This window comes from Zea mays, chromosome 10 (assembly GCF_902167145.1).
Source record: "Zea mays cultivar B73 chromosome 10, Zm-B73-REFERENCE-NAM-5.0, whole genome shotgun sequence".
NCBI lineage: Eukaryota > Viridiplantae > Streptophyta > Magnoliopsida > Poales > Poaceae > Zea > Zea mays.
This window is the reverse complement of record NC_050105.1, coordinates 121,808,849-121,823,121: the sequence shown is the minus strand read 5'-3', so window position 1 is coordinate 121,823,121 and position 14,273 is coordinate 121,808,849. Positions and strand designations below refer to the sequence as shown.

At 44.0% G+C, this 14,273-nt stretch overlaps 1 protein-coding gene and 1 long non-coding RNA gene across 2 annotated transcripts; both read left to right on the top strand.

The window, feature by feature from the left end:
• Positions 1 to 9,499: 9,499 nt before the first annotated feature.
• LOC109943011 (uncharacterized) lies at positions 9,500 to 10,112 on the top strand. The gene is made up of 3 exons (XR_002265605.1): positions 9,500 to 9,514; positions 9,713 to 9,833; positions 10,005 to 10,112. It is a non-coding gene; the product is annotated as an uncharacterized lncRNA (long non-coding RNA).
• Positions 10,113 to 12,644: 2,532 nt separating this feature from the next.
• Positions 12,645 to 13,275, top strand: LOC103642767 (uncharacterized). The gene is made up of 3 exons (XM_035963265.1): positions 12,645 to 12,787; positions 12,866 to 13,009; positions 13,077 to 13,275. Exons 1-3 carry the CDS (start codon positions 12,645 to 12,647, stop codon positions 13,231 to 13,233), a joined length of 444 nt encoding a protein of 147 aa, XP_035819158.1. The 3' UTR covers positions 13,234 to 13,275.
• Positions 13,276 to 14,273: the final 998 nt, after the last annotated feature.

The following is a 14,273-nucleotide window of genomic DNA, read 5'->3' as shown; positions in this document are numbered from 1 at the left end:
TATCCTTTGGCCTCGAAGGGATGTCGAATTGCTTGATTTGTCGAATTCGTCGCAGGCGTCGCAGGCCCAACCGTCTCCGCCTTCTCAAATTGCTGTTCCTATTGTACATCCATCCTCACCTCTTCAAACTTCACATGCTGCTCCTCATCCTTTTTCTGACCCACCGTCTCCGCCACAAGCATCACCATTCAGGGCTCCACCACCTTCTCCTCCCCATCCTCTTGGTGACCCACTGTCTACGCCACCATCAAGGGATCCACCTTCTCCACAGCCATCAAACGATCCACGGCCATCAAAGAAATCTAAACTTCCTATACCAAAATTGGTGTCCCCGTATCAGAAAAAGAAGAGTAAAGCTACTACTGCTGGCACAGTTAGGTTTTTGAAAGGGATTGGACGGAGCCTCACGTCACAAACTGTTGATTTGGCCGAGCACGAGGAGTCTGCAAAAAAGGCTGAGGCAACGGCCGCAAAGATAAAGAAGCCAACTAAGGCAGATTACAAAAACGTGCCTAAAAAATATGTGCCGGGAAGACCTCTGCTACCTCTTGACAAACTAAGAAAGGTCCCGGCTGGTGTTAAAAGGTTGCATGACTGGTACATGCGGGCATCATCGGTTGGCATCGACACAATCAGTGTGCATATACCAGACCATGCTTTTATTGGTTCGAACCAAAAGGCCGTTGTTACATTCGAGGACATGTGGTTAATGATGAACCTTCAGAGACTCGACGTGCAACTTGTAACGATGTTTGCATTGTAAGTGTCGCTCATACTTCCACATATGTGTGTTATTATTAGTGAGCTGTATAAAATTTCAATATCTGACATGCACGTGTGACTTGCAGAATGCAACATGATCAGCAGGAGATTCTTTACGGTACCAAGCCCAATGCTAGTGCCAGTAAAAGGGTTGGGTATCTCAACCCAATACTTATATCCGAGGAAAGCCACACTTTTAGAATCGGGAAAGACAACGATGAAATAAGGGGAAAGACGGACGAAGAAGTTGAGAAGCGTATAAAGGAAATGAAGAAGGATTTTGAAGCTCGATACGCCACATACATAGGACATGCAATGCTTCAATTTCAAGACAGGGAAGCCATAATGGCCCCGTACAACTTTAAGTAAGTGTGATTTTGCATAAATAAAATTAATAATTTCAATACACATGCATCACAAATTTGATTCGTACAGGGACCACTGGATATGCTTCCTCATTTATCCTAAGGTTGGAAAGGTGCTGGTGCTCGACTCCTTGAACTTCGACCCTTCGACATATGCAACATTCCTCAGCATCTTAGAGCTGTAAGCCTTTTCTATGCATGCATACTTTTATCGATTAAAATTTGAGAATAACATGGTGATTCTATTTGAGATCACAGTGCTTATAGATTCTATAAGATGAAAGGTGGAAAGTACGACCTGTCGAAAAAACTCGTGCCACTAGACATCCATCATCACTGGCCGGTAAGTATGTGATTTTATGAATACATATCATACACAATGTTGCAACTAAATAACCAATCTCCCGTTATGTAGTGCCACAAGCAACCACAAGGATCGGTCCTATGTGGATTCTATGCGTGCGAGTTCATGAGAGTGAACGGACGATACATCACGAACCCTGACAAGGTATTATTAGTAATAGTTAAGTATGTATTTATGTCATTAAAGATGCAAATGTGTTATTATTGAGTATAAATAGATAATGTTTATAAAATTCCTTTACAGCAATTTCAACGAGGAAACCCGGAGAACTTGACCGAAGCTGCATTGTATGGCATAGTCGAGGACCTCTGCACATTCATATTGAAAGAGGTCATTCCCGCAGAAGGAAAATATCACGATGCTTCCGGGACATTAGCTTTGCCAGAGTTCAGAATACTAACAGAAATTAGTAGATTATCTCTTAGCCGAGATAGTTATTAGAGCTTAGGTGAAAACTTATGATGTATAGAATGCATGAAGCATATATGGTTGTAAACAGAATACTTTGATGTATATAAATGTATGATAGAATTTAATTTCATGTTGCTTTCAATATCAATATAGATATATATATATATATGTTTGTGTGTGTGTAAATAAATATATATATAATTCAGTATTGTTTGAAATTTTGAAAAAAGGCGGGAAAACTTCCACTGGCGGTTTTATAAAGAAAACCGCCAGCATTTCCACTGGCGGTTCGTTAAGAAAACCGCCAGTGAAAATGCATTTCCACTGGCGGTTTTCTTTATTCAGCCGCCAGTGGAAATGCACTTTTCACTGGCGGTTCGTTAAGAAAACCGCCAGTGAAAATGAACTTTTCACTGGCGGTTCCAAAATAACCGCCAGTGGAAATGCTGATTTCCACTGACCCCTAGCACTGGCGGTACTGAAAAACGCCAGTGTAAATATGTTTAGAACCGCCACTATAGAGCTTCTGTGTACTAGTGTTTGTAGGTTTTCCTATAGTGAGTTTCTTCTAGATACATACACAAGACAAAGTTCCAATCAGGTGTCAATCTGAAGAAAAAGAAATGGATAGGGAGTCACACGACTTGAATTCTCTGAAGCATATGCATACCATAAGCTATAGACCACTTCCTTCCTTGCATAAGTGGAAAATCCTCCGCTTCTGAAAGTAACTATATAGATTCCTAATTAGAATCAGAATGAGAAATACATTCATAATATATTGTTAACGTAGAGTCGTCGTAGATGTCGTGAAACTATATAGACGATGTTTTTTAAATAATGATAGAAGTTTAACTTAGAACAAACCTAGCTAGCTAATAGTACAATATTGTAAAAAAAATGGAGGAACTACATTGAACTGCTCCGATCGACGACCTCCGGATCCAGTAGTCCAGATTAAGGCTGTCTCCAACAGAGCCGGTAAAATGTCCTCTACCCTAAATATAGCGTATATATATGTGTCTTGTAAGCGTCCAGCAACAAACGCTAAATCATCCGCTATAATATAGCGGCTCTCTCTCCCTCTATTTCTGGCGGACACACGACGCTCGCTATGCACTGTTCAATCACACACGCCAACTCCTTCCATTCTCTCCCGCGCTTGCTCGTCGTCGTCGTCGAAGTCGTTTGAGCTCTCGACTGCTGAGCTGGACGACCTCGCCGCCTTCCCCGTCCCTGCCCCCGGCCATGGAGCAGAAGATGTCGAACCATTGCCAAGTTACGCGCCCGAGAGGGAGTAGACGAGAGACGGCGGGAGGTCGACGGCTGGGGAAGACGGTGGCAAGGTGGACCTCATGATGTTTGTCGCCAATGGCTGGTGCTCAAGGAAATGTTTGAGCCCCTCGGAAATCACGGACGCCTGGCTGGTGCTCAAGGAAATGTTTGAGCACTATAGTCTATAGACATGAATGATGTAATGTATTTTATTTTTAAAAGTCGGATAACCTTTTTCTTATAGAAACACGAGTAGTAATGTAGGATACAAAATGTAATTATTTTTATTAGTTCCTAATTCATTTTTGCTAGAAAGGTTTTTTATTGTGAAATCTGGCATACTGTAGATATAGAGGACTAAATTTAGGGAACATTGCTGGAGATGACGAAAATATAGAGGACAGAATCTTTTAGAGTGTGCTGTAAAGGACAGAGAATATTCTTTTAGAGGATGAATTTTAGGGGACGTTGCTGGAGAGAGTATAAACCCATGGAGCGAACTCATCTGTGGGCAGAGGAAGAGGGCCGGGCGGAATCCGCCGGAGAGGACCGTTCAGACATCAGAGACCTGTCGGTACGTGCCCGATGGCCATGCATGCAGATGTCGCAGTAGCGAGCGGGGGGAGAGCGTGTGTACGTCGGTCTGTACGACGACGATGAGGAAGTTAAGGTTACCTGGCGCTGGCGGGCAATGCGAGAGGGCGGGTGGTCCAGCGCTCGCTCCAGAGTCGCACTGTTCCGTGAACAGGACACTTCACCAGCAGGCAGCAGCCACCTGCTGGAGAATCCTTCGGCGGGCTAATTATGGAGATGAACATGGGCTGCTAGCTAGCTCTCATCTACCGCCTGATACCGTCTCTCTGCTTCACGCATGCATGCAGCTGCTGCTACGGCCGGCGTAGGCGCATCGGCGAGCTTGCTTCAGGTAGCTAGATCCAGGATACTCGCTCGCTTTGAGCAGGCAGAGATCAGTCAGGCGCGCGCGGATCGGAGCTTGTCTAGGGCCTAGGCTAGTATGTAGCAGTAGCAGGCGGCCATACTCTGCAGTACGCAGTATACTACGTACTGCAGAATGCATACGTCTCTCTCTCTAGATCTCTCGCAGCTGCTTGTAGTATAGTATATGGCTGCATCGGGTCCAGATTCAGAACCCTGAAAAGTGTATAAATTTGTATGCTCCCAAGGACGCATTATATACAGTGCTAGTCGTGAGGTTCCTAAGCTCATAATGCAACGCAATACGGCGACCATGTATGGATGGCGTCTCAAACATCTAGCTCCTCTTCCCAAACAACACCCCTATACATATACTAGCTATTTACTCGTGCATCGCTATATTTTTATTATATATGATATATGTTTTTTAGACAACACAAACTAACATAAAAGCTGTAGTGGTTAAAGGCGAGTGCTCTCTTCCTACACACAACGGTTCAAATCCTACGACTCTAATTTTTTAATATTTCACTGGCGCGTGGGAATGCTCGCTACACGCATTGACGAGGGAGACGATGCACAACAAAACTCGTGCTTTATATTAGTATACTAGTCGTTTGTTCGTGCGTTGCGACGGCTCACATCAATATCCATGTAAACTATCTGATCGTAAGATTTTTTATTGATTGTCTCCGTTCTCTGCATAATATTTTTTTTATTTGGTTATCTGAGTCAACATCATGGTAAGGGAAAGATCATGTAGACAGGCGATGGCGAGCCATCGAACGGGTACCATAGGCAGCAAATCAGGGACCCCCATCACTCGTCTCCCCCACTTACAAGGTTTCGTAGAGCAAGAAGGGAAGGGAAGAGGTAGTCATACATGTTCATTACCGGAGAAGGACACGACGAAGACCTAGACATCTGGAGTCGACATAGGTAGTATACCTCTAGATAAATACAGGGAGATAGCACACAAATGGAGAAACATGCCTAGTCGGAGCAGCTCCAAACCGAGAGGCACCCACACCAGGCGTCAGTCTGAGAAGGGCGAGAGAATGCGAGTGCCTTCCCAGCCGTTGACCCGCCGAGGCGACACAACACTACCACCAACTCCGTAGCATATGCCGATTGTTGCCACGCTATAGGCCTTGGTTGTCCAATATCTCAGATCTGGACTCCTCATCGCCAAGATAACCTAAGCATGGCAGGTGCCACCGTGTCCTCCTCGGCGTCACGCACAAAGAAAAGCCAGGAGTAAGACCGATTCGCCCGTACTCGCGTCGACGAGCGTCAGTTGGGTCGCGGCTGCACCCTTGGGCGGGGGCAGCAGGTTGGGGAGGAAGAACATGACGAAGGCCGGGAAGACGAATGGGACATCCGACGATGACAAAAACGATGGTGCGTGCATGCTGTGAAACATCCTCGTGGACGTGCAATAGCCACTGCGCGGTTCGGTGTCGGGGCTGGTGACGGACGAATACGGGGAGGAGACACCTGCTCCCACACCCTCTGTCGAGAATGTGTGGCGCGGAGGCGGAGACATGAGGGGAGAGAGAAAAGAAGCAGGATGGCGAACAAGGTGGTGGCAACTGAGGTGAGGACCATCATTATCGTGCGGAGGTATATATGACCAAATGGACTGTGTCTGGCGGGTTGTCCCAGGGCACGACCCATTTAATAGTGCCTGGGCCAGCCCGGCACGAGCGCCGTGACGTGCTTGGGTCGTAGCCTCGGCCCATATTGCTGACCTGGGCCGACACGATTATATTTTTTTAGTTTACAAAAAAATCGTATATACATATGTATAATTTATATTCAATATTAAAAACACTTGACAATAATGTTCTACTGGTTAGATGGCTTCACTCAGTGTCTTCCGCCCTTCTGCCATTAGGGTGTGGGTTTGAACCCCACCTCATGCATGACTTTTTTTAATATTTTACGTTAATTTAACCAAATGACCTAACTGGCTAACTGGCCAGACGTGGAGGTTGTGAGGGGTGCAGCGGGTTAACTTGAGATAGATATGAGAGGTTATTTATAAAAATATGACGTGCGACGATCGTTGAAACTGGTTCTTTAATATAGTCTCTACTACTCCTTAAGTTGTTAGCGTAGGCGTTCACAGGTTAGGTTGGTGCACGGTTCTGCCATACCCCCTCCTCCACGATTCGCGTCTCTGCCGCCATCCCCGCTCTCCATCGAAGGTGCCGCCATCCTCGCCCTCCCCCACGCCCTCGCCCCGCTCTCCATCGAAGGTGCCGCCATCCTCGCCCTCCCCCACGCCCTCGCCCCGCTCTCCATCGAAGGAAGGCGCCATTCTAGGGATTACCGCACCATTCTCGCCCTTGTCCGCTCTCCGGCACCATTCCAGCATTCCAGGGATTACCGCCTCCCCCTCGATCCGCGGCACTCTCCCCCGTCCTTCTCGAGTATGGCACCGCCAGTCCGCCTCGCGACCCCTGCCTCCTCCCCCTCGCTCTCTTGTTCCCCCAGCCACCGCGAGGAACTCTGAACCCCATTCCCCACCACCGTACCAATCCCCGCATCTACGCCGCTCCCCCCCGCCCCCTGTCAACTACGCCAGGTCCTCGCCATCGATGTCGCCCAAGCGTGTTGTCCTCGCCCCCGACCTCGGCGTGCGGGATTCGGTACCGAAAGAAGAGACGGGAGGAGAATACAAGCCCTCAGCCTCGGTGTTCCCCATTCACCGCTCAGGCGCAGTCCATCGCTCCTTCGACGAGGACTCCAGCGACTACGGCTCCATCGCTCCTCATGGTGATGCCGCCGAGGGTTGTCCTACGAAGCCGTCCGCGATGCCGAGGGTTGTCCTACGAAGCAGACACGCCCTGCGGCTGCCCACACAAAGGGTGCGTCCGCCGCTGCTCATACACGCGATGAATGCATAGTCCCGATGAGTTCTTGGAACCCGATCTGCTTCTTCTTGATTCGTGATCTTAGGTTGGTTCTTGTTCCTCCAAGCTACTGCGCGTGTGCTTCCACATTCGGCACAGTGGGAGCCCTCATGGCAGCAGACGACGTGTGACTCCAGACTCGGCGTAGATGACCCACAAGGAGGTTTGTCCCCCCCCAAATTTTTGGTTCGTTTCCCTCATTTTTGGTACTGGCATCATGTTAGTTTTCACTGACCCTCATGATTTGCTGCTGGCAGCTGCTAATGGCGGAGGCTGAGCGCCGCCATGGATCTGACACGGTGTGGAATGGGAGGAGCCGAAGCGGAGATTGGATCAAAGTGCACTGGGCAGGAGCCAAGCAAATCGTGAGTATTTTTGTTTTGTGGCTTTGAGTATTTGGATCCCCGTATTCCCTCCCTATTGTGCAAAATTAAGCACCTGAACCCTAAATTGAGCTATTTGTATTCGAATCATTCTTATTCCCTCCCTATTGTGCAAAATTGAGCTATTTGTATTCGAATCATACTTAGTGGTGGACGCCTAAGGATCAGGGCGTGGTGCCTCCCGCACTGGTCCGCGGCTGCTGGAGCAGCTGCCACGGCTGGCATCGCAGTGGTCTTGTTAACCTCAAGAGGTAATCTGGTGGTCCGATGCGCGGAAGTTTTGATCTGCTGCTATGGCCTATATGAGAATGGGTTAACCGTTTTGTTAGTGTCACTGGAGTCGTAGTAGTAGTATCTTTACTATCAGCTGGATAATAGACTAGATGAACATGTATGGCAAGTACCTTTACTTTCTGAAGTTTTCAATGGTAATAAGAGTCGTGAACACAAACATGAGGTATAATTGAGTTCTTGTCTGATCTTTTGAGTTGCACCTGATTCCAGACTTTGAATTATTATGACTTGGATGGTTTGTACTGTTAGAGGAAAGATGGTGCTACTTTGTTTAGTTGATGCCTGAGATGTTTTTTATTGCAAATTTGAAATATGCATGATTGTTTGCATGTCTCTCACAGCTTGATGCTTGTAGAGATGTTTGTTGCATGATATGCTGACTGCTAGGCTATCTCACAACCCCATATGTACTAAAATTGGCAACATGAGAGCCATCATATGCATTGCCTCTTGAAGTCTTGATGGATCGAATCCAAAACAGTAGGAGTTGTCCTTGACTGAATTAACATATCTACAAAGTTGAATCCAAACAGAGTAACAATAAGCTCTCATGTTGAATCCAAACATATCAATAGTAGAAGTCTTGAGGCTAGTGCACCTTGTGGGCTGCCACAAAGTTAAGATATAGTTTTTTTTTCAGTCCCTAATACATGTTATCGTCATGTTCATTTTGCACTTAAAAATGATATTAATTAAACCAAAGCATGGATAGTTGAAGTTGTTTTTCTTCATGTTTTACCGTGTTCCTATATATTACTAATAGGGTCTTGGTACAGAGCTATCAACAAGATAGCTGATTTAGTGTCTTGGTACAATCCCTAATACATGTTGTCTGTTTATATGTTGTGCAGCCAAATGTGTGAGCTGAGTTTCGGTCTCATATTGGTGGAGCTGCTGTATCTGCAGCAAAGGTGAATGTTTCTGAACATTAGTATGTGCTTAGAAGACAAATTTGTTGCTCTCAGTTCACTATTGTTGGTTAAGATCTTTTCATTATCTACCTGCTAAATTTTCTGCACCAATATAGAATGACAAATGCGCAAGCAATTTGCTTCACATGAATGCCAATTCAAAGTTATATGTATTATCTAATGGATCATTTTAGTAGAATTTTTTTCTAATAATACTCAACAGTTGGCAAGCTACCTAACATTTTCATGCTATCTATCATAAAACAAGTGGTTCTTTCTTTGTTTTCTCTGTTGATACGTTTTTAGCAGTTATTCTGTTTAATCCTTCTATTTCACATATAGGGTCATTTATTGGATTGTTTGTGTTGAAGGCAGTTGGTTACTACAATGCTGGAACAGTGGAGTTTATTGTGGACACTCTTTCTGGAGAGTTCTACTTCATGGAGATGAATACTCAACTCCCTCCTCCCCTCCTAGATCCCGTGATCTGCTACGAAGCTGCCATCAACGCCCTCCTCCCCCTCCGCTCAGCTCCTCCTTGCTCTTTCGTAGAGGAGAGGATTTCACACTGATGCAAGCGCTCATCAAGGCAGATTTCTGGCTTCTGTTTTTCTCGTCTACCAGATAATCAAGAAAGATTTTAGTATTGCAAGATTTGCTCAGGTGCCTATGCTACCTCATCAGTCTTATTTTGTGCTATGTCCTAATGAGTTTAGTACTTTAGTCTCATGTATTTCTTGTTACCGCCTTTTAAGCACTAGACCAATAACTATACTTTCCATGCAGATGATGTGGAGGTTAAATTTCTTTGTGGCATTCTGTTGCATTGGGCATATATAATAGAGCATGAGATCATTGTCAAGGATCACTTGGTCTGTTTAACACATACAATGAGGTACCATCAATCATGGCTATTAAGATTGCTTGCTGCTTCTTGTCTATAATTTTGATATGGGAAATCCCTGGGGTATTTGAATTATTGTGGACCCCTTTACGTTTCTGCTAGGTAAGTTATTGATGTAGTTTTGTATGACATTCTACCTACCAGTCATGCTCAGGAGTTCAGGACCAACCTTAATTATTTCCTATTCAGGCTATAAAATTCATCACCATCCAAGGCACACTTACCCCTGCTACATGAGTGGCATTTCCGATCTGGCCTCGATCGATACATATGGATTATTGGAATGATTTATGCTTACTTCCATCCTAATGTAAGTATTTCAGATATGGACCTATATTACCCTGATCACCCTCTGCGACTGTATCTGCGAGATTTTATTGGATACGTCTCGATATATTTTCCCTAATCTCTATATATATTAAGCATCGTTTCTTTTGTTCAGATCATGCTAACCTTAACATGTAGCTTATGACGTAAACAGGTTGAAAGATGGATGGAGAAGCTGGAAGAATCTGAGACTAAGGTTAGATTATCAATCAAGGGAACCATTGTCACTCTTTCGTTGACGGAAAGTTTCCACAATCTCTTACCTTTGTTGTTGTGGAAACTGTTGGATTTCTTTAAATCAAGTACTTGACACCACTGTGTTGTTAATACTGTACTGACTTGGTGTTGTGTCTCTTCTTCTAGGTTGGCTTTCTATGGTATGAACATATATACAAGCTAGACAAAGGTACATACAACAAGTAGCATCCCTACACATCATGGATCCCTATAACGTACGTATAAGAAATTTAACATGTATTCATAATCGATGTGGCACTGGAAATTTAACATGTCAGTTCGATGTCATGATTTTTATGGGTGGCAATTCATTGCTACTGGTGGTGTTAGGACATAGGAGTAGGATCCCTTTTTTATAGAGAAATGTAGGCACTTCAAGTGTATTGATATTTTTTCTTCTTATTTTGCTGTTCGGCATGTGGTAGATGGGGGTAGACGAAGAGCAGCAGTAGCAACATGTTCTGCTTACCACAGGAGCAGCAGCGAAGTATTTTATTGTAAGCAAGCTGGGGTAGACTCCGGTTAAGAAACTCAGTAGAATGCACGGTTCAGGCATATAGATAATTGTTTTTCAAGAATAAATCTTAGATATATCCTTCTTCTTTTATTGCTTATTTTCGTATCAACTTCAGTTTTATCTTCATCTTTTTCTATTGTTATCACGCCTTAAAATCCTACTATGCTTCTTCAGCTTGGCTCAGTCTGCTTATATTTCAGATTATCTTGCAATAATTGGATGTTGTTTTTGGCTGAGTTAGAAGCCCCGTGCAGGTCGGCTCAGGCTTCTTATGTTTCAGATTCTCCTGCAACCATTTGGTGTTGTTTTTGGCTGAGTTAGAAGCTCCGTCCAGGTTGGCATATAAGAGATTTTTTTTTCTTATAGTGCCGCTTGCTGCTACTTACTAGCATGAAGAAGTTCCCTTAGTTTTTTAGCTGTCAGGAATTCTAAAATCTTACAGGAAGTTCACTGCCATTAAAAGGCCCAGAAACACAAATGCACACCCTTGCCAAAAACATCGCTGGGACTTCATTGGTCTACACAAAATATTTTATTATGTCCAAATTCAACATTTGTGATATGCAAGTCCTGATCCCATGCAAAATGTTTGCAGGATAAACGATGCTCCATAAATCATGAAGCAGATGCCCCCGCCACCTAAGGATTTGGAGATTGCTATAGTGTAAGTAGAGTGTAGTGATCAAGTAGAGTGTAGTGATCAATGGGTCCTGATAATGTTCAAAGGCTACAAGCATTAGCCGGGACATAGTCCAAGCCTGATACAAGAAAAGTGTCACTTAACATTATGCCCAACTTTGTTTTGTTTGTGCTACGAGCTGTGTAACTATTTAAGTAATTATGTAGCTATTTTTATTTCAGTTTCACTAGCATTGTCTAGAATATGGTGTTCGGTATACATGTTTTATACTAATTTTTAACTTCCGTGGCAACGCACGGGCACATACTGAGCCCTGTTGAACTGGAAGAAATAGGTTATAAAATCATAGCCTATCCATTATCTCTAATTGGTGTATCGATGCATGCAATGGAGGTTTGTTTTTCATTTATATATGTGAATAGAATGTTTTTCATTCATATATGCAAACAGTATGATTGTTTTTCATTTATATATGTCATTATTTCATTGCACGACTAACTGCATCTCAGTGGATCATGCACATTGTTTGCAGTCGGAGCTCGAGCTGCCCTTCGATCGAACCAAGAATAACCCTGCTGCCCTCACAACATCAAAGTTTGGTATCAGCAAGATGGAGCTTCTCAAGGCATGCTTTTGTAGGGAGTGACTGCTGATGAAGAGGAACTCATGGATGAAGGTATCAGGTACTAGCTGACTTAACAGAATATCCATCAGTATTCTACAATGATCAATACAGGTTGTCCAGTTGTTTTTTCATGTCTGTGTTCAGTTGCCTCCAACTTTCTTGCATATGCACAATACTTCTGAATATTTGTGAATAATTGTTGCCTCAGCCAAGCTGTTTATTGTTTATTTACTGAAGCACTCACCAGTTTCTCTTAAATTGCAGATCATTGATCCCTTTCATGTCATGGTCTATTCAAAAGGAAAATCCACTTCTGAGATTAATGTTGGAACTTGCTCTCTATTGCAAGGGGATCCAACAGGGGTGAGCAGTGACGTCAACAGGGTTCTCGCGCAAGATGGCAATAGCTCTGTTAATCTAGCCTCTCACGGGCACGGTGCGGGGGTATTTATAGGTATCTGAGTGTCCAGCGTCCTGTGTTAAGGACGCATGTGCCCTCAGACATCTAGGTTATCCCCAGAATATTCCCATAAAGCAGGGTTACAGACTGTAATTACAGGGATGCCTTTACAAATTAGGCTCGTAACACGCAGCGGCCACGCAGGGCCCGTTACAATGGGCCGGATCACACGTGGGCCTCCGTGCTGGACGAGGCCGCACGGTGGGATGACCTCGTCGCAGGTCTTCGTCTGATGTCATACAGGGCGAAGGGTGTCCCTGCCCGTTGTCTTGTCTCCGTTGGACCAACGACTGCAGCGAAGGCCTCGAGCGAAGGATGGCGTCTTCGCCTTCACCCCAACAATTAACAGTTGAGAACTGTGAGTTGTCCAGTATTGGTGTGATTATACTTCTGGACTGCCTCACAAATGCGAAGCAACTCCTTGATGTGTTATCTATTGCAGACAATCATCTAGGGAGGTGAGTTGTATGTCTTTTCATGCATTTTGTTCTGTTGTGCTGTATTAAGTCAACATATTAATTGAAATGCGATTGCAGTCCTGTGGCAGCTGCATTGGCCAGATTCTTGGGTTCACATGTACGAGCTTTAAATGCTACAGATATCGGCTTGGGAACAGTAGGCTTCCAAATACTTGAGGAAACATTGCCAACAGAAGTAGCTCTTTCCCACATCAACATCAGGTAGAACCAAGCACTTCCACTCAGCATAGATGTCAGTTTTCTCACTTACATTATTTATATTTTGTAGTAAGAATCGTGGTGGGATCAGAGCAGCATATTTTGTTTCCAGATTAATATGTCGAGCACCAAACCTTGTTTCAGTCAATGCAGCATGGAATCTGTGGACCCTCTACAATATGTGTATGATAGGATGTGTCATGCGTGTGTTGATATATGTTAACTGAATTGGCATAACACTTGATATATATTAAAATATGTTGACCCCAATAATCCTATCAAGATTTTCCTTTGGTATTATATATGTTTCATATAATTTTTTTTATTCCCGTCGCAACGCACGGACATTCACCTAGTAAAGATATATAAGGATATGTCATCGCTATTCATCGAAGGCTCCATCATCTGGACTCCTAACGGAACCCTAAACACGCTCCCAGTTGCCGTCTGATTAACCCTACGTGCCGACCCACCCCTGCAGACTAAAACTATAACGGGATGACTGAATGAATGAACGTTTGAGACTAATAGAATAACTGAAACTGTAACGGTAACAAAATAATTGAAACTATAATGGAAAGACTGAACCTATAACGGAATAACTTAAATTGTAACATAATGGCTGAATGATAAATGCATGAGATTGTAATGAAACAACTGAAACTGTAATATATATAATATAATGACTAAAACTGTAATGGAATGGTTGAATGACTGAATGGATGAAACTATAACAGGATGACTCAAATTGTAACAGAACGACTGAAACTACTAACGAAATGATAAAAATCGATGCCCAAGAGAATCGATGTGGACGGAAACAATAAGCGGATTAATCGGATCCATTCTGTAGTCTGGTGGGCTGGTTCCACCGGCCGGTTGGCTCACTGGCTGTATGTTTGGTTGGATGTTGATGGAGAGATGGAATAGGTCGGCCACAGTTTTTATAGTGTTTGGATGAGAGTCGCGTAGAGCGAGGTAAACACCGGAGTAGTTTTTTGGTGGCGACGTGATCCCAAAAATTTAAGGGAACAGTGTCACCCTGTCTCATACCACTTTAACCTCGAACCAAACACATTATTAGTTTGGCTGAACCATAGAGGTCCAGATATGCATCAATCAGTTCATCACACCATAGGTCATGTTCGTTTTGTCGTAAATTCATAGGGATTAAGGAGAATAAATCCACTACTAGTTAAAATCCTCCTGAATTCACTTCAATATATACCCTTTAATCCACGTGGTTTAGAAAGAGCGCGCGCACCAG